The 26315-nt window shown below is 48.0% G+C and overlaps 1 protein-coding gene and 3 non-coding genes across 4 annotated transcripts; all 4 read left to right on the top strand.

Moving 5' to 3' along the window:
• Positions 1 to 604: 604 nt before the first annotated feature.
• Positions 605 to 698, top strand: trnar-ucu (transfer RNA arginine (anticodon UCU)). The gene is made up of 2 exons: positions 605 to 641; positions 663 to 698. It is a non-coding gene; the product is annotated as a tRNA-Arg (tRNA).
• A 2328-nt stretch (positions 699 to 3026) lies between these two features.
• trnai-aau (transfer RNA isoleucine (anticodon AAU)) lies at positions 3027 to 3100 on the top strand. Its single transcript has one exon. It is a non-coding gene; the product is annotated as a tRNA-Ile (tRNA).
• A 330-nt stretch (positions 3101 to 3430) lies between these two features.
• trnag-gcc (transfer RNA glycine (anticodon GCC)) lies at positions 3431 to 3501 on the top strand. Its single transcript has one exon. It is a non-coding gene; the product is annotated as a tRNA-Gly (tRNA).
• Positions 3502 to 13814: 10313 nt separating this feature from the next.
• On the top strand, positions 13815 to 16667 carry LOC147085954 (uncharacterized). The gene has a single exon (XM_085979120.1). It carries the CDS (start codon positions 13815 to 13817, stop codon positions 16665 to 16667), a length of 2853 nt encoding a protein of 950 aa, XP_085835246.1.
• Positions 16668 to 26315: the final 9648 nt, after the last annotated feature.

Raw genomic sequence — 26315 nt, 5'->3', positions numbered from 1 at the left:
ACAGCACATCCCTTTTAAACAGACACAGAGTGATCCTGGACTGACAGCACATCCCTTTTAAACAGTCACAGGATAATCCGGGACTGAAAGCATGTCCCTTTTAAACAGACACAGAATGACCCGGGACTGACAGCACATCCCTTTTAAACAGACACAGAATAATCCGGGACTGACAGCACATCCCTTTTAAACAGACACAGGATAATCCGGGACTGAAAGCATGTCCCTTTTAAACAGACACAGAATGACCCGGGACTGACAGCACATCCCTTTTAAACAGACACAGAATAATCCGGGACTGACAGCATGTCCCTTTTAAACAGACACAGAATAAACCGGGACTGACAGCATGTCCCTTTTAAACAGACACAGAATAAACCGGGACTGACAGCATGTCCCTTTTAAACAGACACAGAATGATCCGGGACTGACAGCATGTCCCTATTAAACAGACACAGAATGATCCGGGACTGAAAGTAGACCCCTTTTAAACAGTCATGGAATGCTGCCTGACCTGCAGAGTGTTTCCAGCATTTCATCTGTTTATATTTCAGATTTCCAGCATCAGCACTATTTTGCTTTTGTAATAGAATTTTACGTAATTGGCTCTGTGGCGCAATGGATAGCGCATTGGACTTCTAGTTGGTATAGCAGATTAAGGCATTCAAAGGTTGTGGGTTCGAGTCCCACCAGAGTCGGATTTTGGGTCAGGGTTCGGTGGTTCCTCCACTGACGGTACATTTTGCAGTAAATCGATAATTCAGAGAAGGGAAACTACCGCCCCGACACTTTCCCTCTGAGTACTCTCAACCCCTGAGTCAGTTACACAGGAGCAGGAGGAGGCCATTCAGTCCCATGGCCGTTTTACATAGGAACAGGAGGAGACCATTCAGTCCCATGACCCTTTTACACAGGAACAGGAGGAGGCCATTCAGCCCCTTTAGCCTGTTATACAGGAACAGGAGGAGGCCATTCAGCCCCTCGAGCCTGTTACACAGGGACAAGAGGAGGCCTTTAACGCCTCGAGCCTGTTGCATTGGACAGGAGGAAGCCGTTCAGCGATACAAGATCTGTACAAGAACAGTAGAACTCCATTCAGCCCCTCGAACCTGTTACATAGGATGAAGAGGAGGCAAATCAGACCCATGATCCAGTTATAAAGGAACAGGAGAAGGCAATTCAGACCAACGAGTCTGTTATAAAGGAACAGGAGGAGGCAATTCAGACCCACGAGTCTGTTTCACAGGAACAGCAGGAGGCCATTCAGCCCCTCAAACCTGCCACACATGAACAGGAGGAGGACATTCAGCCCCTCAAGCCTGTTATACATGAACAGGAGGAGGCCATTCAGCCCCTCGAGCCTGTTATACATGCACAGGAGGATGCCATTCAGCCCCTCGAGCCTGTTACACAGTAACAGGAGGAGGCCATTCAGCCCCTCAAGCCTGTTACACAGGAACAAGAGGAGACAATTCAGACACACGAGCCTGTTATACAGGAACAGGAGGAGGCTATTCAGCCTGTCGAGCGTGTTATACAGGAAAAGGAGGAAGCCATTCAGCCCCTCAAGCCTGTTAGACAGGAACAGGAGGAGGCCATTCAGCCCCTCGAGCCGGTTACACAGGAATAGGAGGAGGCCATTCAGCCCCTCAAGCCCGTTATACATGAACAGGAGGAGGCCATTCAGCCCCTCGAGCCTGTTATACATGCACAGGAGGATGCCATTCAGCCCCTTGAGCCTGTTACACAGGAACAGGAGGAGGCCATTCAGCCCCTTGAGTCTGTTATACAGGAACAGGAGGAGGCCATTCAGCCCTTCGAGTCTGTTATAAAGGAACAGGAGGAGGCCAATCAGCTCCTCGGGTATGTTACACATAAACAGGAAGAGGCCATTCAGCCCATCGAGCCTATCATACAGGAACAGGAGGAGGCCATTCAGCCCCTCGAGCCTGTTATGCAGGAACAGGAGGAGGCTATTCAGCCTGTTAAGCCTGTTATGCAGGAAAAGGAGGAAGCCATTCAGCCCCTCAAGCCTGTTACACAGGAACAGGAGGAGGCCATTCAGCCCCTTGAGTCTGTTACACATAAATAGGAAGAGGCCATTCAGCCCATCGAGCCTATCATACAGGAACAGGAGGAGGCCATTCAGCCCCTCGAGCCTGTTATGCAGGAACAGGAGGAGGCTATTCAGCCTGTTAAGCCTGTTATGCTGGAAAAGGAGGAAGCCATTCAGCCCCTCAAGCCTGTTACACAGGAACAGGAGGAGGCCATTCAGCCCCTCGAGTCTGTTACACATAAATAGGAAGAGGCCATTCAGCCCCACAAGCCTGTTATACAGGAACTGGAGGAGGCCAATCAGCCCCTCGAGTCTGTATCACTGGAACAGGAGGAGGCCATTCAGCCCCTCGAGCCTGTTATGCAGGAACAGGAGGAGGCCATTCAGCCCCTCGAGCCTGTTATGCAGGAACAGGAGGAGGCTATTCAGCCTGTTAAGCCTGTTAGGCAGGAAAAGGAGGAAGCCATTCAGCCCCTCAAGCCTGTTACACAGGAACATCATGGGCAAGGAAACCTCCTGCTGATTACCACCTACCACCCTCCCTCAGCTGATGAATCAGTACTCCTCCATGTTGAACACCACTTGGAAGATGCACTGAAGGCAGCAAGGGCACAGAATGTACTCTGGGTGGGGGGCCTCAATGCCCATCACCAAGAGTGGCTCGGTAGCAGCACTACTGACCGAGTTGTTCGAGTCCTGAAGGATATGGCTGCCAGTCTGGGCCTGCGGCAGGTGGTGAAGGAACCAACACGAGGGGAAAACCTACTTGACCTCCTCCTGACCAATCTACCTGTCACAGATGCAAAACAGTTCAAAAAGTATTCATTGGCTGTAAAGCACTTTAGGATATCCTGAGGTCGTGAAAGCCCTGTAGAAATGCAAGTCTTTCTTTTACAGCCTTCAAAGACAAAGCGACTTAGCTGGCAAAAACCAGAAACAGGGACGGTTCTATAGGTGAGCCTTACAGATGGGCCGGTTAGCTCAGTTGGTTAGAGCGTGGTGCTAATAACGCCAAGGTCGCGGGTTCGATACCCGTACGGGCCATTTATTTTTCGAGGGAAGGTTAGTTTCTTAATTTTGTAATTTTTGAGCAGTTTAAAAGTTTAAAAAGTTTGGAAGGAAACTCACACGGGACCTACAAAGCTGCAAAATCTTAGTTCTACCGAGAGCTCATGGACCTGAAAGGTTAACCCTGTGTTTTTCTGTCCACAGATGTTCCCTGACCTGTGGAGTGTTTCCAACATTTAATGAACAATTTCAGATCCAGCATCTGCTGCATTTCGCTTTTTATTTTACCGCAGTGTCCTCGCTTCTATTAACAAAAGTCAAAAATAAATTGTAGCTACTGGAAAATGGGTTTTATTGTCACTGTCAGCATTGGTGGTTCAGGGGTAGAATTCTCGCCTGCCACGCGGGAGACCCGGGTTCGATTCCCGGCCAATGCAGGTTAAAATTTTTAACAATTTATTTCAGAGCAAACACATCACATGAAACATTAATAATAAATTAGCTGTTCCTGTGTAACTGGATCAAGGGAATGAATGGCCTCCACCTGTTCCTGTGTAACAGGCTTGAGGGGCTGAATGTCCTCCTGTTCCATTGTAACAGGCTCGAGGGGCTGAATGGCCTCCTGTTCCAGTGTAACAGGCTTGAGGGGCTGAATGGCCTCCTCCTGTTCCTGTGCAACATGCTCGAGGGGCTGAATGGCCTCCTCCTGTTCCTGTGTAACATGCTCGAGGGGCTGAATGGCCTCCTCCTCTGTAACAGGCTCGAGGGGCTGAATGGCCTCCTGTTCCAGTGTAACGGGCTCGAGGGACTGAATGGCCTCCTCCTGTTCCTGTTTGACAGGCTCAAGGGGCTGAATGGCCTGTTCCTGTTTGACAGGCTCGATGGGCTGAATGTCCTGTTCCTGTTCGACAGGCTCGAGGGGCTGAATGGCCTCCTCCTGTTCCGGTTTGACAGGCTCGAGGGGCTGAATGGCCTCCCCCTGTTCCTGTTCGACAGGCTCAAGGGGCTGAATGGTCTCCTCCTGTCCCGGTTTGACAGGCTCGAGGGGCTGACTGGCCTCCTCCTGTTCCGGTTTGACAGGCTCGAGGGGCTGAATGGACTCCTCCTGTTCCGGTTTGACAGGCTAGAGGGACTGAATGGCCTCCTCCTGTTCCGGTTTGACAGGCTCGAGGGGCTGAATGGCCTCCTCCTGTTCCTGTTCGACAGGCTCAAGGGGCTGAATGGCCTCCTCCTGTTCCGTATTGACAGGCTCGAGGGGCTGAATGGCCTCCTCCTGTTCCTGTTCGACAGGCTCAAGGGGCTGAATGGCCTCCTCCTGTTCCTATTGAACCATGTTTCAGGCACTAATGTGGCTGATGTTCCGATTGTGCCCTCTGCTGTCCCGGCGCAGAAAGAAACACAGTGCCCGTGTATAAAACCCAAAGTCCTTGTACTTTCTTTCTTTCTTTGAATCTTTATTTCATTTCTTCCTTTTCTGTGCCATATGCTCCTTATTCTATTGTTGCTTAGTGATATATGTGTTCATATTTGCCGGTTTCAGGATGTTCATTGCTTCTGCTGCTTTGAATTGTGTCGAAAAAGTGAACTGAATTTCTGCACCTGTGTGAAGCATCCTCGTGTTCGAAGCTGTTTTGGTTTCAATCAAACAAATGCACAGATTACTCGAACTCGCTGAGACTTTCCTGGCCAGTATTTGTTTCTTGCTTCCTTGCATTTGGAAAGGCCCAGGCTTCATCCCCGGCCTGTGCTGAGGGAGCTGACCTGAGCCTGGGCAGCGGTTACAATTGGTGCCTGTGGCCCTGTGTTAGGGAGAGGGTGAATGAGCCTGGCTTCTTGTCCACTCGCCCTGCTGGCTGTGGGCAATGGTTGAGCAGAGGACCAGTTGTGATGGGTTTCAGCAGGAGGGGAGAGGTGGAGAAGGGAAGTTGTAAAGATAAAGAAAGGGGCTCCCAGCTGTTACAGCTGCTGCTGCCCACAGTAGGCAGTTTGGACAGTGGGTTACCACAGCCCATGACACACACGAGCCAATCCAGCCTCCTCGTGGACTGCCTTCACTTACACTTCTCCTTTTTAAGATGAAACTGTCATTTCATTCATGTGATGTCTAAACCACATCCCCTCTGATTGTCATTTCAAAACCATTGCACTTACAGTCTCAGCTCAACATCGGCAAACCCCAGCAGCAAGCAGGTGAGATTTACAATCTCTTAATGATCAATGATATTTCACTGGAACGTGTCAAATCAGTGCTATGTTGTTAAAGTCAACACAGGATGTCAAGGTCTTAGAGAGGGTGCAGAGGAGATTTACCAGAATGGTACCAGGGATGAGGGAATTCAATTATGTGTAGAGACTGGAGAAGCTGGGATTGTTCTCCTTAGAGCAGAGAGGGTTAAGAGGAGATTTGATAGAGATGTTCAAAATTATGAATAGTTTTGATAGCATAAATAAGAAGAAAGTGTTTCCACTGGCAGAAGTTTCGGTAACCAGAGGACGCAGATTTATGGTGATTGGCAAAAGAACCAGAGGTGAAATGAGGAAACATTTTTTTTAAGCAGCAAGTTGTTGTGATCTGGAATGCGCTGCCTGAAAGGGCGGTGGAAGCAGATTCAATAGTGACTTTCAAAAGGCAGTTGAATAAATACTTGAAGGAAAAATATTACAGGGCTATGGGGAAAGGGCAGGTGAATGAAATTAATTGCAGAGCTCTTTCAAAGTGCTGGCGCAGGGCTATGGGGAGAGAGTGGGGCACTGGGATTTATTTGGGATTGATACAGGTCTATGGGTTGTGAGTGGGTCAGTGTGATTAGTTTGGGATTGATTCACGGCTATGGGGTGAGAGTGGGGCAGTGGGATTAGTTTGTGATTGATACAGGTCTATGGGGTGTGAGCGGGGCAGTGGGATTAGTTTGGGATTGATTCAGGGCTATGGGGTGAGAGCGGGGCAGTGGGATTAGTTTGTGATTGATACAGGTCTATGGGGTGCGAGCGGGGCAGTGGGATTAGTTTGGGATTGATTCAGGGCTATGGGGTGAGAGCGGGGCAGTGGGATTAGTTTGTGATTGATACAGGTCTATGGGGTGTGTGTGGGGCAGTGGGATTAGTTTGGGGATTGATACAGGGCTATGGGGAGAGAGCGGGACAGTGGGATTAGTTTGGGATTGTTACAGGGCTTTGGGGAGAGAGTGGGGCAGTGGGATTAGTTTGCGATTGATACAGGTCTATGGGGAGATAGTGGGTCAGTGGGTTTAGTTTAGTATTGCTGTGACAAAGACCCAGAATTAACACAGTGGGCCGAATGGTCTCCTCTGCTCTGTAAATATCTATTGTTGGAGACTCCTCGGCAGCTTTTAACACACCATTTGGTGTACATTTCCTCTCCATATTCTTCTCTAAATGTTCACTGACGGTCCCTTCACAGCTACCCAGGCTCCCTGTTTTTCGTGTTAGCAGCAAATGTCGATACGTCTGCCTCCTGTACCCAAGTCCAGATTGTTGAAATGGCAAGAAGGGCAACGGTCGCAGCAGTGATGCAGGGGGGCCAACTCTTTACATCGTCCAGTCAAAAAAACACCCAATAACTACCGCACTCTGCTTCTGCCTTTTAACCAGCTTCCTGGTTTCTGGAACGGTTTCTAGTTGAGTATTAATTTTATCCCATATAAGGACATAGAAACATAGAAACATAGAAGATAGGAGCAGGAGTAGGCCATTCGGCCCCTCGAGCCTGCTCCGCCATTCAATGCGATCATGGCTGATCATCCAAATTCAGTACCCAGTCCCTGTTTTCTCCCCATACCCCTTGATCCCTTTAGCCTTAAGAAATATATCCAACTCCTTCTTGAATATATTTAATGAACTGGCCTCTACTGCCTTCTGTGGTAGAGAATTCCACAGGTTCACCACTCTCTGGGTGAAGAAATTCCTCCTCATCTCAGTCCTAAATGGCTTACCCCTTATCCTTAGACTGTGACCCCTGGTTCTGGACTCCCCGGCCATCGAGAACATCCTTCCTGCATCTGGTCTGTCCAGTCCTGTCAGAATGTTATAAGTTTCAATGAGATCCCCTCTCATTCTTCTAAACTCCAGCGAGTGTAAGCCCAATCGACCCAATCTCTCCTCATACGTCATTCCTGCCATCCCAGGTATCAGCCTGGTGAATCTTCGCTGAACTCCTTCCATGGCAAGAACATCCTTCCTCAGATAAGGCGACCAAAACTGCACACAATACTCACGATGTGGTCTCACCAAGGCCCTGTACAACTGCAGCAAGACATCCTTGTTCCTGTACTCAAACCCTCTCGCTACGAAGGCCAACATACCATTTGTCTTCTTAACTGCCTGCTGCACCTGCATGCTTACCTTCAGCGACTGCTGTACAAGGACACCCAGGTCTCATTGCACTTCCCCTTCTCCCAATCTATTGCTATTCAGATAATAATCTGCCTTTCTGTTTTTGACACCAAAGTGGATAACCTCGCATTTATCCACGTTATATTGCATCTGCCATGCTTTTGCCCAATCACCCAACCTGTCCAAATCATACTGGAGTTTCTCGGCATCCTCCTCACAGCACACACGCCCACCCAGCTTTGTGTCATCTGCAAACTTGGAGATATTACATCTAGTTCCCTTGTCTAGATCATTATTATATATTGTGAATAGCTGGGGTCCAAGGACAGATCCATGCGGTGCCCCACTAGTCACTGCCTGCCGCTCGGAAAAAGACCCATTTATTCCAACTCTTTGTCAACTGTCTGCCAACCAGTTCTCTATCCAAGTCAATACCTTGCCCCCAATCCCATGTGCCTTAACTTTACACGCTAATCTCTTATGTGGGACCTTATCGAAAGCCTTTTGAAAGTCCAAATACACCACATCCACTGGTTCTCCATTATCTATTTTACCAGTTACATCCTCAAAAAATTCCAGTAGATTAGTCAAGCACGATTTACCTTTTGTAAATCCATGTTGACTTTGTCCGATCCTGTCACAGTTTTCCAAGTGCTCTGCTATTACATCTTTTACAATGGACTCTAGCATTTCCCCACTACCGATGTCAGGTTTACCGGTCTGTAATTCCCATTTTTCTCTCTACCACCTGTTTTGAATAGTGGGGTAACATTAGCTACCCTCCAATCTATGGGTACTGTTCCAGATTCCATTGAATGTTGGAAGATGATCAGCAATGCATCTACAATTTCTAGGGCCACTTCCTTAAGTACCCTAGGATGTAGATTATCAGCCCCTGGGGATTTATCGGCCTTCAATCCCGTCAATTTCCCTAACACCATTTCCCTACAAATACTGATTTCTTTCAGTTCCTCCCTTTCATCAGACCCTATAAGACCATAAGAACATAAGAAATAGGAGCAGGAGTAGGCCAATTGGCCCCTCGAGCCTGCTCCGCCATTCAATAAGATCATGGCTGATCTGATCCTAGCCGCCAATCTACTATCACAGAACCATCTCCTGAATCTAACAGAATTAGACACACGAAATCGGAGCAGGATCAGGCTACACAGCCCCTGGGCCCGCTCCGCTACCCACAGGGCCATGTCCGATCCGAACCTAGACTCATGTCCAAATTCCTGCCCGCTCCCCGTAACCCTTAATTCCCTTTACTTCTAGGAAACTGTCTATTTCTGTTTTAAATTTATGTAATGATGTAGCTTCTACAGCTTTTTGGGGCAGCATATTCCATGGACCTACCACCCTCTGAATGAAGTAGTTCCTCCTCATCTCAGTTTTGAAAGAGCAGCCCCTTATTCTAAGACTATGCCCCCTAGTTCTAGTTTCACCCATCATCGGGAACATCCTCCCCGCATCCACCCGAGCAAACCCATTCACAATCTTATATGTTTCAGTAAGATCGCCTCTCATTCTTCTGAACTCCAATGAGTAGAGTCCCAATCTACTCATCCTCTCCTCATATATCCATCCCCTCATCCCCGGGATTAACAGAGTGAACCTTCTTTGTACTGACTCGAGAGCAAGTATGTCTTTTCTTAAGTATGGACACCAAAACTGTATGCAGTATTCCAGGTGCGGTCTCACCAATACCTTGTACAACTGAAGCAATACCTCCCTATTTTTATATTCTATCCCCCTAGCAATGAAAGCCAACATTCCATTGGCCTTCTTAATCACTTGCTGCACCTGCATACTAACCTTTTGAGTTTCATGCACCAGGACCCCCAGATCCCTTTGTACTTCAGTACTTTCCAGTTTCTTGCCATTAAGATAATAACTTGCTCTACGATTTTTCCTGCCAAAGTGCATAACCTCACACTTTCCAGTATTGTATTCCATCTGCCAAATCTCTGCCCACTTACTTAGCCTGTCTATGTCCCTTTGCAGGTTTTTTATGTCCTCCTCACTCACTACTTTCCCTCCCATCTTAGTATCATCTGCAAACTTTGATATGTTACACTCGGTCCCCTCCTCCAAATCGTTAATATAGATTGTAAAGAGTTGGGGACCCAGCACTGACCCCTGCGGAACACCACTAGTTACTGATTGCCAGTCTGAGAATGAACCATTTATCCCAACTCTCTGCCTTCTGTTAGATAGCCAATCCTCTATCCATGCCAGAATATTACCCCCAATTCCGTGATTTTTTATCTTAAGCAATAATCTTTTGTGTGGCACCTTGTCAAATGCCTTTTGGAAGTCTAAATACACTACGTCCACTGGTTCCCCTTTATCCACCCTATATGTTACTTCCTCAAAGAACTCCAGCAAATTTGTCAAACATGACTTCCCCTTCATAAAACCATGCTGACTTTGTCCTATTAAATTATGATTATCCAAATGTCCTGTTACTGTCTCCTTAATAATGGACTCCAAAATTTTACCTACCACAAACTTTAGGCTAACCGGTCTATAGTTTCCAGCCTTCTGTCTACTGCTCTTTTTAAATAAGGGTGTTACATTAGCAGTTTTCCAGTCTGCCGGGACCTTTGCTGAGTCCAGGGAGTTTTGGAAAATTATTACCAATGCATCCACAATCCCTACCGCCACTTCCCTCAAGACCCTAGGATGTAAGCCATCAGTTCCAGGTGATTTATCCGGCTTGAGTCCCATTATTTTACCGAGTACCACTTCCTTAGTGATTTTGATCGTGTTTAGCTCCTCCCCACCTATAGCCCCCTGTTTGTCCAGTGTTGGGATATTCTTAGTGTCCTCTACTGTAAAGACTGATACAAAATATTCATTCAGTGTTTTTGCCATCTCCATATTTCCCACCATTAATTTCCCGGTCTCATCCTCTAAGGGACCAACATTTACTTTAGCCACCCTTTTTCTTTTTATATAACTATAAAAACTCTTACTATCTGTTTTTATATTTTTTGCTAATTTACTTTCATAATCTATCTTCCCTTTCTTAATCAATCTTTTTGTTATTTTTTGCTGTCTTTTAAAGTTTTCCCAATCCTCTATCCTCCCACTAGATTTGGCTACCTTATATGCCCTTGTTTTTAGTCGAATACTACCGTTAATTTCTTTACTTAGCCACGGATGGCTGTCTTTTCTTTTACACCCTTTTCTTCTCAGTGGAATATATTTTTTTTGGAAGTTGTAAAATAACTCCTTAAATGTACACCACTGATCATGTATCGTCTTACCCTTTAATCTATTTTCCCAATCCACTCTACTCAATTCCGCTCTCATACCTTCATAGTCTCCTTTATTCAAGCTTAGCACGCTTGTTTGAGATCCAACCTTCTCACCCTCTAATTGAATATGGAATTCAACCATGTTATGGTCACTCATTCCAAGGGGATCCTTTACTAGGACATTTTTAATTAATCCTGTCTCGTTACACAGGACCAGATCTAAGGTTGCTTGCCCCCTGGTCGGTTCAGTTACATACTGCTCAAGAAACCCATCCCTAATACACTCAATGAACTCATCCTCAAGGCAGCCCTGCCCAATTTGATTTGTCCAATTAATATGATAGTTAAAATCCCCCATAATTATAGATGTTCCCTTATTACAAGCCTCAACTATTTCCTGATTGATACTCCGTCCAACAAAGTTGCAACTGTTCGGAGGCCTATAGACTACGCCCACTAGTGTTTTTTTCCCCTTATTATTCCTTACCTCCACCCAAACTGTTTCATTATCCTGATCTTTTGACCCAATATCATTTCTCTGTATTACAGTGGTTCCTTCCTTTATTAACATAGCCACCCCACCTCCCCTTCCTTCCTGCCTGTCCTTCCTGATCGTTAAATAACCTGGTATGTTTAATTCCCAGGCATTGTCACCCTGCAGCCATGTTTCTGTAATGGCCACAAGATCATACCCATATGTAGTTATTTGTGCCATTAACTCATCTATTTTGTTACGAATGCTACGTGCATTCAGATAGAGAACTTTCAAATATGTTTTGTGACACTTAGTTCCTGCTTTTGCCCTTTTTATTACTTTACCTTTTACTCCATACCTTCTGCCCCTTCCTGACACGCTCTGGTTTTAATTTCCCCACTGCTACCTAAGTCTATGACCTTCTCTGTTGTCATTTTTATTATTTGCACTCTAGGAACCTCCCCCCCACTAGTTAGTTTAAAACTCTCTCTACAGCTCTCGTTATATGATCCGCCAGGACTCTAGTCCCAGCACTGGCCAAGTGAAGCCCGTTCCAACGGAACAGCTCCCTCCTGCCCCAGTACTGGTGCCAGTGTCCCAGGAAGCAAAACCCATTTCTCCCACACCAGTCTTTGAGCCACGCATTTAACTCTCTAATTTTATTTGTCCTAGCCAAATTCGCTCGTGGCTCAGGTAATAATCCAGAGATTATTACCCTTGAGGTTCTGTTTTTTAATTTGACCCCTAGCTGCTCATACTCCTTTAACAGAACCGGCTTCCTAGTCCTATCTTCGTCGTTTGTCCCAACATGGACCACGACAACTGGATCCACCCCCTCCCACTGCAAGTTTCTTTCCAGCCCAGAGGAGATGTCCTTAACCCTGGCACCGGGTAGGCAACACAGCCTTCGGGACTCTCGCTCTCGGCTGCAGAGAACTCTATCTATCCCCCTACTAATACTATCCCCTACCACTACAACATTTCTATTTACTCCCCCCTCTTGAATGGCCCCCCGTTCCACGGTGCTGTGGCCAGGTTGCTCATCCTCCCTGCAGTCCCTGCTCCCGTCAGCCATGGCTCAGTGGGAAGCACCCTTGCCCTGAGTAACTCTCGCTCTCCCCACTCCAGTGACTTGAGCACAAAAATCCAGGCTGACACTCCAATGCAGTACACAGAGTGTGATGCACTGTCGGAGGCGCCGTCTTTCAGATGAGATGTTAAACCGAGGCCGTGTCTGTCCTCTCAGGTGGGTGTTAAAGATCCTATGGCACTATTTCGAAGAAGAGCAGGAGAGTTCTCCCCTGAGTCCTGGGCCAATACTTATCCCTTAATCAACACAACTAAAACAGATTATCTGGTCATTATCACACTGCTGTTTGTGGGAGCTTGCTGTGCGCAAATTGGCTACCACATTTCCTACATTACAACAGTGACTACACTTCATTGGCGCTAAAGCGTTGGGACGTCCTGAGATCATGAAAGGCGCTGCAGAAATGCAAGACTTTCTTTTTTCTTTCTCTGGGAGCAAACTCACCACCAATGTTAGGCCGACTGGTCTGTAGTTATCTGATTTATCCCTTTCACTCTGATTGAAGAGAGTTGTTATATTGGCAACAGCAGGCATGTGGTTCAACTTCCATATCCAAGGCTTACATAGAATTTTACAGCACAGACACAGGCCATTCGGCTCGACCGGTCCACGCCAGCGTTTATGCTCCACACGAGCCTCCTCCCACTCTACTTCATCTCGCACAATTACCATATCCTTCCATTCCTTTCTCCCTCAGGTCCTTATCTAGCTTCCCCTCAAATGACATTCGCCTCAATCACTCCTTGTGGTAGCATCTTCCACATTTTCACCACTCTCTGGGTAAAGAAATTGCTCCTGAATTCCCTACTGGATGAATTAGTGACTAACTCATATATATGGCCCACAGTTTTGGTCTCCCCCCACAACTAGAAATATCTTCTCTCTGTCTACCCTATCGAACCCCTTCATAATTTTAAAGACCTCTATCAGGTCATCTCTCAGTCTCTTTTCTAAAGAGCCCCAGCCTGTTTAATCTTTCCTGATAGTTGAAACCTCTCAGTTCTGGTACAAACCTTTTGTGCAGCTTCTCCAGTGCCTCTATATCCGTTTTGTAATATGGGGACCAGTGCACAGGATGTTTGGAGCATTGTCCTCAAAGCCTCTGTTATCTCCTCTCTGTCTTCCCTCAGTATCCGTGAACACAGTCATCAGGGTCTGGGGCCTTTGGCACTTCAATACAAAGAGGAAGCAGATCTTAATGAGAAAGTAGCCGTGGCCTGGGAGAGCCGCAGGTGATGATGGAATGGGCGAGGTATGCAAGAGCGTGAGGTGTTCAGAGGAGTAAGGGGTCTTCAGGGAGCTGGTAATATCTGGACAGTAAGGAGCCTTCCGCATATCACAGATATTAAACATGGGAATGGCTTTTCAGAGTAGTGGAGAACACAGTATCCATGGCAGCAGGTTAACTGATTTGCTTAATTTCTACTAAACTGACAATGTAAACCATCTCTGACTTTACAGGCTGTTCTGGCAGCGACAGAGAAAAAACATCTCACACCCACGGAATTTTTCTTGAGTGAGGTCCTGCAAAACATCTGAACCCTCGGACGGAAGAAGGAGGCTGTGATGTTGAGACTGAGCGTTGACTGGCTGCTGCTTCTCTGTGCCCTCTCCTGCAATGTTTTGGTGCCCACAGTCCCCGGGTACACTTTCAATAACTGCATGCAGGTTGCGAACCACAATGGTACATTTCAGTGCGTCCACCGCTTCCTGACACAGGTCTCTAGTGCCGTGTCCGACCTCCCAGCCAGCACCGTGCACTTGAACATCTCCCACAACTGGCTCACCCAACTGCAAGCGGACAGCTTCCGCAGCCTGTCCAAGCTGCTCACCCTGCGGCTGGATTACAATCGGATTGAGAGTGTTTGCTGCGGTGCGTTCAGTAATCTCACCAGCCTACTGACCCTTAACCTGTCCTACAACAGTATCTCTCGTCTGAACTCTTCGGGCTTCCAAGAACTTGAAAAGTTAGATCAACTCCTGCTCCATCACAACCGCTTAGTCACAGTTGAACCCAAAGCCTTCGCTGCATTGGACAATCATCAAACACTTGTCTTAAGCTCCAATAAACTCCAGAATTTCTCCCATCTGGTGAGCGCTGTCTCTGGGCTCAGTAATCTGATGCTCCTGGATCTGGGCAACAATCAACTCGCCTCCCTGCAACATCGCACCGCCCTCCCACCCTCCCTCCGAAACCTCTCCCTCTCTAACAACTCTCTCACAACATTTGACTGCCAACGGAACTTCCTCAGCAACATTCTCAGGTTGGATCTGTCCAATAACAAACTCTCCGATGCTTTGGAATTTTCTAAAGTTGACCTGAGGAACATCTCGTGTTTGATCATCAAGAACAACCCCTTAAATGTCACCGAGTTTCTCAAATCTGCAAACCTGGATCTACAGAATGTTCAATACTCTGGGTTAAGGCTGCACAACCAGAGTCAGCTGTCCAACCTGTGCCACTATCTGGGTCTCAGGACTATGAAGAGCCTGGTCCTGCAGAACAATCAGATCTTATTCCTCCCTGCCCATTCCCTATCCCAGTGCCCACCCATCACCAGCTGGGATTTATCACACAATCTCCTCACATCTGTGGAGTGCTTTGAATTTGCATCGAAAAGAAAGCAAGTTGTTTCTTTCATTATCGAGCACAACAGAATCATCAAGTTACCTTCCTGTTACAAGGATGGGAAGGCAGTCGCGGTGTTTCCCAAGCTGTCGCTCCTAACCTTTCGCTACAACAGGATTTTCACCATTTATAGTCACGCCTTCTCTTATGCTCCCCATCTCCGGACCCTAAAGCTGAACATTAACAACATTGCTGTCATCAACAAGGCTGCCTTTTCTAACCTCACCAACTTGCAGGAGCTCCGACTCGACAACAACCTCATAACTGACATCTATGAACACATCTTCAGCAACCTTGGGAGTCTCAGGAATCTCAATCTCAGAAACAACAGGATCTCAATTGTTTTCAGCAAGGTGTTTGCAAATCTCAATAACCTGAACACATTGGACCTGGGAGGGAACAAAATTCGAAGCCTCACCAGCCAGTCTTTCTGTGGATTACACAACCTGACCAAGCTTCATCTCGATAGGAACTGTATAACCCGTATCAGCAGGGAGATCTTCGACATCCTCCCATCATTAGGAGTGTTGGACTTGGACAGTAACCGGATCAGATACAACACTGGCCTGATTGCAGCATCTCCCTTTGTTAACCTCATAAAGCTCTACATTCTCAAACTACAAGCCCAGCAACCCTACGGCATCAACATTATTCCTCCAAAGTTTTTCAATGGCCTCATCTCTTTAAGAGACCTGTATATAGGAGAGAATAAAATGTCACTGTCCAAAGATGGATTTGAAGATCTGATCAATTTGAGAATCCTCTCCATGCCCGATGCTTGCAATGGGATCCACGGTCTGAATCCAGGGATCTTCAAGAATCTCCAGAGTCTAGAGAGACTCAACCTTGAAAATGTCGGCCTCCAATCCATGTCTCTTGACGTCTTTGGAAACCTTTCCAACCTCAGGACATTGTTCTTGGGGAAAAACGCCATTCAGATCATCAATAGCACGGTTGTGGAACACCTGCCCTCCCTGACCTACCTGGATCTACGGAAGAACCCGTTCCCCTGCACCTGTGACATCAGTTGGTTCCAAAACTGGTCCCTGTCCAACCCCAGGGTGCAGGTTATCTATTTTTACAACCAAACATGTGCAGATCGGCCAACTGAATATTTGTATAAGTTTGATGCTCGCGTTTGTTACTTGGACATTGGGCAGATCATGTTCCATATAACTGTGCCGGTCTTGATCTTGTTCATGTTCATCCCTATATTCTACAGTAAAGGGTACTGGCACATCAAGTATGGGTTTTATATTTTCCGATCGTGGTTGAATGACCACAGAGGGAGAGGAGAGAGTCAGCAGTCCTACAGGTATGATGCATTTATCTCCTATAATTCTCAGGACGAAGACTGGGTTCTGCAAGAGTTGGTGCCAAACCTGGAAACGAGAGGACCTCAAAGCTTCAAACTCTGCCTCCACCACAGAGATTTTGAGCTGGGCAAATATATCATCGACAACATCGTGGACAGCATCTACCAGAGCAGGAAGACCATCTGTGTGATGAGCCGCAACTACCTGTACAGCGAGTGGTGCTCCATGGAACTGCAGCTAGCGAGCTACTGGCTCTTCCATGAGCTGAAAGATATCATCATCCTGATCTTCTTGGAGAAGATTCCAGATGCTGAACTCTCAACCTACCACAAGATGAGAAAGGTCATGAAAAAGAAGACCTACATCCAGTGGCCATCAGACATTGAAGCTCAAAAATTGTTTTGGGTCAAAGTGAGAGAAGCGATTAAAGGCTCCAACTGGGACAAGGAGGGGAATCCCGCTGCTGAAAGTTAAGCTTCAAGGGCTAGAAATCCGCAGTCTTACCGCAGGCCCTTAAGGCCCGATTCGGGGAAACATGGTGGCTGCCGCACTTCCCATGTGTTTTGGAGTGCGCCGCTCAACTTACCACCCTGTGTTAATTGCGAACAACTCCCCCAGTGGCTGCAGAATGGCCAGTGGAAGGCTGCTGACTTTCAGTGGGGGAGACTGCAAATGGCCTTGCAGGACGACCTCGAACAGCTCTGGCCCTAGAAGGCCTGGCTGTAGACTGCACCACCTCGGCATGGGCGGCAGCAGCCTAGGCTGGCTGACAGGCAGCGGCAAGGGCAATGGTAGAGTGGCAGAGGTGGGAGTAGGAATGCTGTCATCCTGAGAGAGGGCAGCAGGTTCCTGCTCCCCAGATCCACTGCCACTCTCCCCAGGTGGTGACTCAACATTCCTAGCAATCTGTTGGTGGCCAGATGGTGGGGCGGCTGTGACACCCTGCAAGCCCCGTTCGACACTGGTAAACCCAGCCATGGTGGCAGCAGTCTGAGCTTGGGTGGCAGCAAACTGAGGCTGCAGGAGAGCACTCTGATACAGCGTGATCTTACAAGTGGCGCTCCAAATGGAATGACAATGAGGCGCTGCTGCACCAAAGAACCTTCCCTTTAAGTAGTGGAGAAAGCCGAGGCCTAACATGACTTGCAGTCAGACTGCACCCGATATTGGCCCATCTGTTGAGCGGTAAAGCAATGAGCAGCGGGTTTAGTGCTCAGATCAGCACTATAATCATGTAAAAGAGCACTCAGCATGAATTTTGCGTGCTACTTAGGCCACTGTGTCCAGACGCAGCTAAGTAACGCTGGGACACGACTCCGTCCGTTTTCAGGCCATATCCGATTTCTTGGCCCGTGTTCCTCAAGGCCCCTTTGGTTCTAGTGGCAGGGCACCCACTCATCTCAGAACCCGCTGCCACGAACTTCCATCTACCTGTGACACAGTCAATTCAATTCAAATCGCTTTATTGGCATGACAAGGTACATCTTATGTTGCCAAAGCATCGAAAAACATTCATGGTTGTACACAAAAATACAGATCTATCTATACAGTGTATAAATAGATACATCCCTGAGTGTCTAAATATACATTCATATAATTTGTATATACTCTTTTCTTTTATTTAGTGGTTGTCCCTCTGTTTATGGCAAGCTGTAACATAGTGTGCCGCTAATGTTACACAATTTCTCTCTTCCCCTAGTAGGTATGGGAGTTTTTGGTCGTCATTCAAATTTCTGAATTCCGGGCATATTTTTGTGAATTTTGGGTAGAAATTCTCCCTTATGCCCTGATATTTTCTACAGGCTGTGAGGAAGTGCATCTCTGTCTCCACCACTCCCTAACTGCAGTGAGAGCATATCCTGTCCTCTCTTGGTAGCCAGGTCTGTCTGTGTCTACCTTTTTCGACCGCCAGGCTATGTTCACTAAGTCTGTACATTGTCAAGGTTTTTCTCAGTTTGCTATCCTTTACCATGGTCAGGTAATCAGCCATGTTGTATTGTCTGTTTAGGGCCAAGTAGCAATTGAGTTTGCTTTGGGTTTTTGTTGTTTCTGCCCAATATGACAGATATTTTTCCTTTTGCTTAGCGACGATTGTGTTGGGTCAATTTCTTTGTGTTACGCTGTCACTGTCCTGAGGCTGGTTATTGTTAGTAGTGTTAGTAGTTACTTCACTGAGTCCCAGGACTAGTTGACTGAGGGTATTCTTCTTTATGGTCCTCTCTTGGCATTTCAGGGCTTCGTAATGATAGCATTGGGGGTTGCTCATTTCTAGGTGTTTCCAAAATTTGGTGGCTCTTTTTTGGATAGTGATTATTAATGGATATTGACCTAGTTCTGCCCTGCATGCATTGTTTACGGTTTTCATTTGAGTCCGGAGGATACTTTTACAGAATTCTGCATGTAGGATCTCAGTTGGGTATTTGTCCCATTTTGCAAATTCTTGTTGTGTTAGCGGTCCCCACACCTCACTGCCATAGAGTGCAATTGGTTCAATTACTGATGTGAAAATTTTGAGCCGAATGCTAATTGGGATTTCTATTTGGATTGATTTTTTAATGGCATAGAAAGCCCTTCTTGCTTTCTCTTTCAGTTCATTCACAGCCAGATGGAAATTTCCCATAGAACTGATTTTTAAGCCCTAGTATGTGTAGTTAGTGGTTTGTTCAATTTTGGTTGTTCCTAGTGTGAAATTTATTTTGGGTCCCTGATGTCTGGATCTTTGCTGGAACACAAGGACTTTGGTTTTTTGGGGATTTATTGTCAGGGCCCAGGTCTGGCAGTACGACTCCAGCAGATCCAGGTTCTGCTGTAGACCCTCCTTAGTTGGTGACAGCAGAACCAGGTCATCTGCATAGAGGAGGAATTTAACCTTGGATTCATATAGGGTGAGGCCGGGTGCTGTAGATTGTTCAAGTAGTTTTGCCAATTCATTTATATAAATATTAAAGAGTGTCGGGGAGATGGGCGAGCCCTGCGTCACCCCCCGCCCCTGTGGAAAGTATTTTGTTTGTTTGTCTCCAATTTTAACTGCACATTTGTTGTTTGTATACATTGATTTAATTACATCATATGTTTTTCCCCCTACCCTGCTTTCGATAAGTTTCAGGAATAAACCGTCATGCCAGATGGAATCGAAGGCCTTCTGGAAATCTATAAAGCATGCGTAGATTTTGCTTTTGTTTTGATGAACGTGTTTGTCAATTAGGGTCTGTAGGGTGAAGATATGATCTGATGTTCTATAGTTTGGCAGGAATCCAATTTGGCTTTTACTCAAGACATTGTGCTCCTCAAGGAAGTTTATGTCTTTTGTTTATGATACTACAGAATACCTTCCCCAGGTTACTGTTTACACAGATGCCTCGATAGTTATTTGGGTCGACTTTGTCCCCACTTTTGTATATGGGCATTATGAGTCCTTTGTTCCAGATATCAGGGCAGTAACTGACACTCAGAACCAAGTTGAAGAGCTTTAGGATAGCCAGTTTCATTTTATCGTCTGTGTGTTTGATCATCTCGCTTAGTATGCCGTCTGCACCGCAAGCTTTTCCTGGTCGCAGGTCCTTGAATTTTTCAAATAGTTCTTTTTCTGTTAGTATGGAGTCTAGCGGGTTTTGGTTATCTTTTATGGCCATTTCGAGCTTTTCCAGTTTTTTGCATATTTGGTGTTGCTCTGGTCTTAGTGTGTTTTTCTGGTATAATTTTTCAAAGTGGTTTTCCCATGTGTCTCCATTTTGAATGGCCAATTCGTCGTGTTGTTTTTTGTGTAATGTATTCCAGTTGCCCCAGAAACAATTGGAATCAATGGATTCCTCAATGGAGCTGAGTGTATTCTTAATATATTGCTCTTTTTTGGTTCTGAGTGTGTTTCTGTATTGTGTTTATGTCTGACAATAAGTAAGGCGTAATTCCTCGTTTTCTGGCTGTCTGTGTTTTTGGTTTGATATTTTTCTAAGTTTTTTCCTCATGTTATGGCAATCTGGGTCAAGCCATTTTTCATAGTTTTTTGTTTTGGGTTTGTTCTTGCGAGCTTTCAAGTTTGACCTTGTTGCCAAATTATCAAAAATATTGTTTAGGTTATTCACTGCCCGGTTTACGCCTTCTTTATTGTGAGTGTATATGTTATCCAGAAAGGTGTCCAAGAGAGCTTGAGTTGATTCATTGCTAATTGCTTTCTGGTATTTTTCCGTGCTATTTTTGGCCCATCTGTATGATTTTTTGGTGTTGTACAGCTTACTGGGTTGTGTTTCTGTGTTGGTTGTTTCTGTCTTTTTAAGATACATAGTAATTTGATTGTGGTCTGACAGTGTTGTTTGCGGTTTGACTGTGAATGCTCTGAAAGAGGATGGGTCCAAATCTGTAATCATATAGTCTACTGTGCTGCAGCCAAGAGGTGAGCAATAGGTCGATCTTCCGAGGAGGTCTCCCATGAACCTACCATTGACAATGTACAGACACAGGCCTCGACAGAGCTGTAGGAGCTGTTTTCCGTTGGTATTTGTCGGCTTGTCGCAGTTATGCCTGTATGGAAGGGAAGGGATATCGAAGTGCCTCCTTATTGTTAATCCTGTCATTGCTGCTATTGACCCAGGATAAGGCAAAGGTACAGACACACAATGTAAGCACAGAATAAAGCCTTAACCATCTGGCCCCCGCATGTCAGCTCACTGTCGTCTTTCCATCCAACATCTGCTTTAATCTGGGCCAGACTGATGGAGTGAACGACTCCTCGGTCCGTGGTAATCTGACACTGGTGGACATCAATCCACAGCACAAGACTGTCCACACTGGAGCCCAACAGGAGATCTCAGTCAAACTCCCAGTGGCCTGAGGATTGGCTGGTGTGAGAAATCCAGCTAACAAACCTTTCATATTATCCGCTAATTTTGATACAATACTGGCTCCCACGACAGGATAGCCCTGGTGCTACCCATTGCAGGTAATTCCAGGATATACCTGCAGGGACAGTGATTACATGTAATGCCCAGATACCCTTGGTGGGACAGCGATTACAGGATATGCCCAGATACCCCTGTTGGGACAGTGATTACAGGTAATGCCCAGATACCCCTGGTGGGACAGTGATTACAGGTAATGCCAAGATACCCCTGGTGGGACAGTGATTACAGGAAATGCCCAGATACCCCTGGTGGGACAGTGATTTGAGGTAATGCCCAGATACCCCTGGTGGGACAGTGATTACAGGTAATGCCTGAATATCCCTCATGTGAAGGTGATTACAGGTAATGCCCAGATACGCCTGGTGGGACAGTGAATACAGGTAATGCCCGGATACCCCTGGTGGGACAGTGAATACAGGTAATGCCCAGATACCCCTGGTGGGACAGTGATTACAGGTAATGCCAAGATACCCCTGGTGGGGCAGTGATTACAGGAAATGCCCAGATACCCCTGTTGGGACAGTGATTACAGGTAATGCCCAGATACCCCTGGTGGGACGGAGATTACAGGTAATGTCCGGATACACCTGGTGGGACAGTGAATACAGGTAATGCCCAGATACCCCTGGTGGGACGGTGATTGCAGGTAATGCCCAGATACCCCTGGTGGGATGGTGATTACAGGTAATGCCCAGATACCCCTGGTGGGACGGTGATTACAGGTAATGCCCAGATACCCCTGGTGGGATAGTGATTACTGGTAATGCCCGGATACCCCTCATGTGAAGGTGATTACAGGCAATGCCTGGATACCCCTGGTGGGACAGTGATTACAGGTAATGCCCATATACCCCGGAGGGACGGCGATTACAGGCAATGCCCAGATACCCCTGGTGGGACAGTGATTACAGGAAATGCCCAGATACCCCTGGAGGGACAGTGATTAAAGGTAATGCCCAGATACCCCTGGAGGGACGGTGATTACGGGTAATGTCCAGATACCCCCGGTGGGACGGTGATTACAGGAAATGCCCAGATACCCTGGTGGGACAGTGATTACAGGTAATGCCCAGATACCCCTGGTGGGACGGTGATTACAGGTAATGCCCAGATAACCCTGGAGGGACAGTGATTACAGGTAATGCCCAGATAACCCTGGAGGGACAGTGATTACAGGTAATGCCCAGATACCCCTGGTGGGACAGTGATTACAGGTAATGCCTGGATACCCCTGGTGTGAAGGTGATTACAGGCAATGCCTGGATACCCCTGGTGGGACAATGATTACAGGTAATGCCCAGATACCCCTGGTGGGACGGTGATTACAGGTAATGCCCAGATAATCCTGGTGGGACGGTGATTACAAGTAATGCCCAGATAACCCTGGAGGGACAGTGATTACAGATAATGCCCAGATACCCCTGGTGGGATAGTGATTACTGGTAATGCCCGGATACCCCTGGTGTGAAGGTGATTACAGGTAATGCCCAGATACCCCTGGTGGGACAGTGATTACTGGTAATGCCTGGATACCCCTGGTGTGAAGGTGATTACAGGCAATGCCTGGATACCCCTGGTGGGACAATGACTACAGGTAATGCCCAGATACCCCTGGAGGGACGGTGATTACAGGTAATGCCCAGATACCCCTGGTGGGACGGTGATTACAGGTAATGCCCAGATACCGCTGGTGGGATGGTGATTACCGGTAATGTCTGGATACCCCTGCTGGGACAGTGATTGCAGGTAATGCCCAGATACCCTGGTGGGACAGTGATTGCAGGTAATGCCCAGATACCCCTGGTGGGACAGTGATTACAGGTAATGCCCAGATACCCCTAGTGGGACGGTGATTACAGGTAATGCCCGGATACCCCTGGTGTGAAGGTGATTACTGGTAATGCCCGGATACCCCTGGTGGGACGGTGATTACAGATAATGCCCGGATACCGCTGGTGGGATGGTGATTACCGGTAATGTCTGGATACCCCTGCTGGGACAGTGATTGCAGGTAATGCCCAGATACCCCTTGTGGGACAGTGATTGCAGGTAATGCCCAGATACCCCTGGTGGGACAGTGATTGCAGGTAATGCCCAGATACCCCTGGTGGGACGGTGATTACAGGTAATGCCCAGATACCTCTGGTGGGACGTTGATTACAGGTAAGGCCCGATACCCCCGGCTCTCTGTGGAATGAGGCCCGCTGACAGCCCCAGGGCTTTCCTCAGACGGTTGTGTGCTGTCCCCACCCACCCCTGGAATATGGCCCTCCTGCCTGGTGCACAGCGAGTCAGCCACAGATTATGAGGCTGCAGCCCATCGAGGACCGAGCATTTGGGCGGCAGCTCACCAGTCCCGCATCCACATCTGTGGGGTCCGAAGAATGGAGGAGAGGCTGCCGAGACTGCAGCAGCGAAATCAGCCCAAGGCAATGATTAAGCGGTAACTGTCACTGCTGACAGAGGCAGGACAGAACCAGTGCCCTCAGCCCCTGTACATTTATAGCACTGCACTGTCTATCTGATGCCAGCGAGTGGCAGCATTGACTGACAATGGGGAATATGACACTGATCTCCACACACCCATCACTGTGTTACAAAAACATTTAAAAAGACTTGCATTTCTATACCAGCGTTCAGCACCTCAGGACGTCCCAAAGCACTTCACAGCCAATGAAGTACTTTTTGAAGTGCAGTCACTGTTCTAATGCAGGAAACACGGCAGCCAATTTGCGCACAGCAAGCTCCCACAAACAGCAATGTGATATGGCAAGATAATCTGTTTTTTCAGTCCTGTTGATTAAGGGATAAATATTGGCCCAGGACACCAGGGAGAATGACCATGCTCACCTTCGAATAGTGGCCGTGGGATCATTTACATCCACCTGAGAGAGCAGTATAATGTCTCATCCAAAAGACGCACCTCCTAAAGTGCGGCGCTCCCTCCCTCCCGACAGTGCGGCGCTCCCTCAGTACTACCTCTCTGATAGTGCAGCGCTCCCTCAGTACTGCCACTCCGACAGTGCAGCGCTCCCTCAGTACTGCCCCTCCGACAGTGCAGCGCTCCCTCAGTACTGACCCTCCGACAGTGCAGCGCTCCCTCGGTACTGCCCCTCCAACAGTGCAGCGCTCCCTCAGTACTGCCCCCCCAACAGTGCAGCGCTCCCTCAGTACTGACCCTCCGAAAGTGCGGCGCTCCCTCTGTATTGCCCCTCCGACAGTGCAGCGCTCCCTCAGTACTGCCCCTCCAACAGTGCAGCGTTCCCTCAGTACTGACCCTCCGAAAGTGCGGCGCTCCCTCAGTATTGCCCCTCCGACAGTGCGGCGCTCCATCAGTACTGCCCCTCCGACAGTGCAGTGCTGCCTCAGTACCGTCCCTCCGATAGTGCGGCACTCCCTCAGTCCTGCCCCTCCGACAGTGCGGCGCTCCCTCAGTCCTGCCCCTCCGACAGTGCAGCGCTCCCTCAGTACTGCCCCTCCGACAGTGCAGCACTCCCTCAGTCCTGCCCCTCCGACAGTGCAGCGCTCCCTCAATACTGCCCCTCCGACAGTGCAGCGCTCCCTCAGCACTGCCCCTCCAACAGTGCAGCGCTCCCTCAGTACTGCCCCTCCGACAGTGTGGTGCTCCCTCAGTACTGCCCCTCTGACAGTGCGGCACTCCCTCAGTACTGCCCCTCCGACAGTGTGGTGCTCCCTCAGTACTGCCCCTCCGACAGTGCGGCGCTCCCTCAGTACTGCCCCTCCGACAGTGCAGCGCTCCCTGAGTACTGCCCCTCCGACAGTGCGGCGCTCCCCCAGTACCGCCCCTCCGATAGTGCGGCACTCCCTCAGTCCTGCCGCTCCAACAGTGCAGTGCTCCCTCAGTACTGCCCCTCCGACCGTGCGGCGCTGCCTCAGTACCGCCCCTCTGACAGTGCGCCGCTCCCTCAGTACTGCACTGGAGTGTCTGCCTGGATTTTTGTGCTCAAGTCTCTGGAGTGGGGCTCGAACCCACAACCTTCTAGCTCAGGCGAGAGAGTGCTGCCCACTGAGCTACGGCTGGAGCAGCGGCAAAACCTCCTGCTCCTCTTGGCCCCCCTAAAATAAGAGTTAAAAAGAAACTTTGACCATTTTCTGAGAGGTGGATTTGCTTATTCCAAGTGGCCTCAAACAGGCAGGAGTTCCAGCCCCTGGTATCCAGACCTAAGATCAGCAGTGTAAACAGGGCAGCAAGTCACCCAGGACCATTCTGCACTGTGACTGCCCTGGTTACGGCAGGGAGGATGCCTGACCCTTGGCCCGACGAAACTCGCTGACTGCTCGGTACATAACCCGGTTATCTTATTCATATCTCTCTCGGCATCAATCTCCAACAGATCCTGTAGTGCCAAGCTTTCCTACAAAAGGAGGTTGAAAGTCCAAATATGTCCAATTCTGGGCACCGCACTTTAGGAAAGATGTGAAGGCCTTTGAGAGGGTGCAGCAAAGATTTACGAGAATGATTCCAGGATTGAGGGACTTCAGTTACTTTGACAGACTGGAGAAGCTGGGGTTGTTCTCCTTGGAGCAGAAAAGATTGAGGGGAGATTTGATGGAGGTGCTCAAAATCATGAGGGGTCTGGACAGAGTAGAGAGTGACAAACTGTTCCCATTGGCAGAAGGGTAGAGAATCAGAGGACACAGATTTAAGTTGATTTGCAAAAGAACCAAAGGCGACATAAGAAAAAACTTTTTTACACAGCAAGGAGGAAAAATTCAGTTGTCTGCGCCTCCCGTTAGCGCCTTAAGAGGGCGCTAATGGGCCGCAGAGCAACTAGCGCCCGGGCGCGGCGATGTTTGCGTCGCTCGCGTAATTAACTAGTCATTTTGTGGCGGCGCTAAACACTACCGCCACGATCTCCTGCGCCGGTAGATCGTGATGTCAGTCGAGTGCGCAACTCCCCGGTAGCGCCCCGGACCAGACATTGAGTGGCACCCCCTGCCTTACCACCTGCTGCTAGCAACGACAGGTTGAGGGGAGCGTTTTGCAGTCGGGAAGGGACTGGGGGAGCGCTATTTAAAGGCGACCGCTTCTGCCTTTTTTTGTTGGTGACATTTTTGCACCACGCATTCTGAGAGAGAGAGAGAGAGACTTCTGGAGATTCAACGCTGTGTGAAGGAGTTTTGCATACTGAGCAGCACTTTGCTGGTTCATTTTGATTTGCCCTTCCTTGTATCGATTTAGAAGAGACTGTGGGGGCTGCAC

This window comes from Somniosus microcephalus, unplaced genomic scaffold (genome assembly GCF_052327205.1).
Source record: "Somniosus microcephalus isolate GS21.2 unplaced genomic scaffold, FLI_Smic_1.0 unresolved_chr8, whole genome shotgun sequence".
NCBI lineage: Eukaryota > Metazoa > Chordata > Chondrichthyes > Squaliformes > Somniosidae > Somniosus > Somniosus microcephalus.
Note: the sequence above shows the minus strand (reverse complement) of the source record. Positions and strands in the feature narration are given on the sequence as shown.

Excerpts from the sequence above, each read along its gene's own strand:
- LOC147085954 (XM_085979120.1), top strand. The coding sequence starts at position 13,815 with ATGTTGAGACTGAGCGTTGACTGGCTGCTGCTTCTCTGTGCCCTCTCC.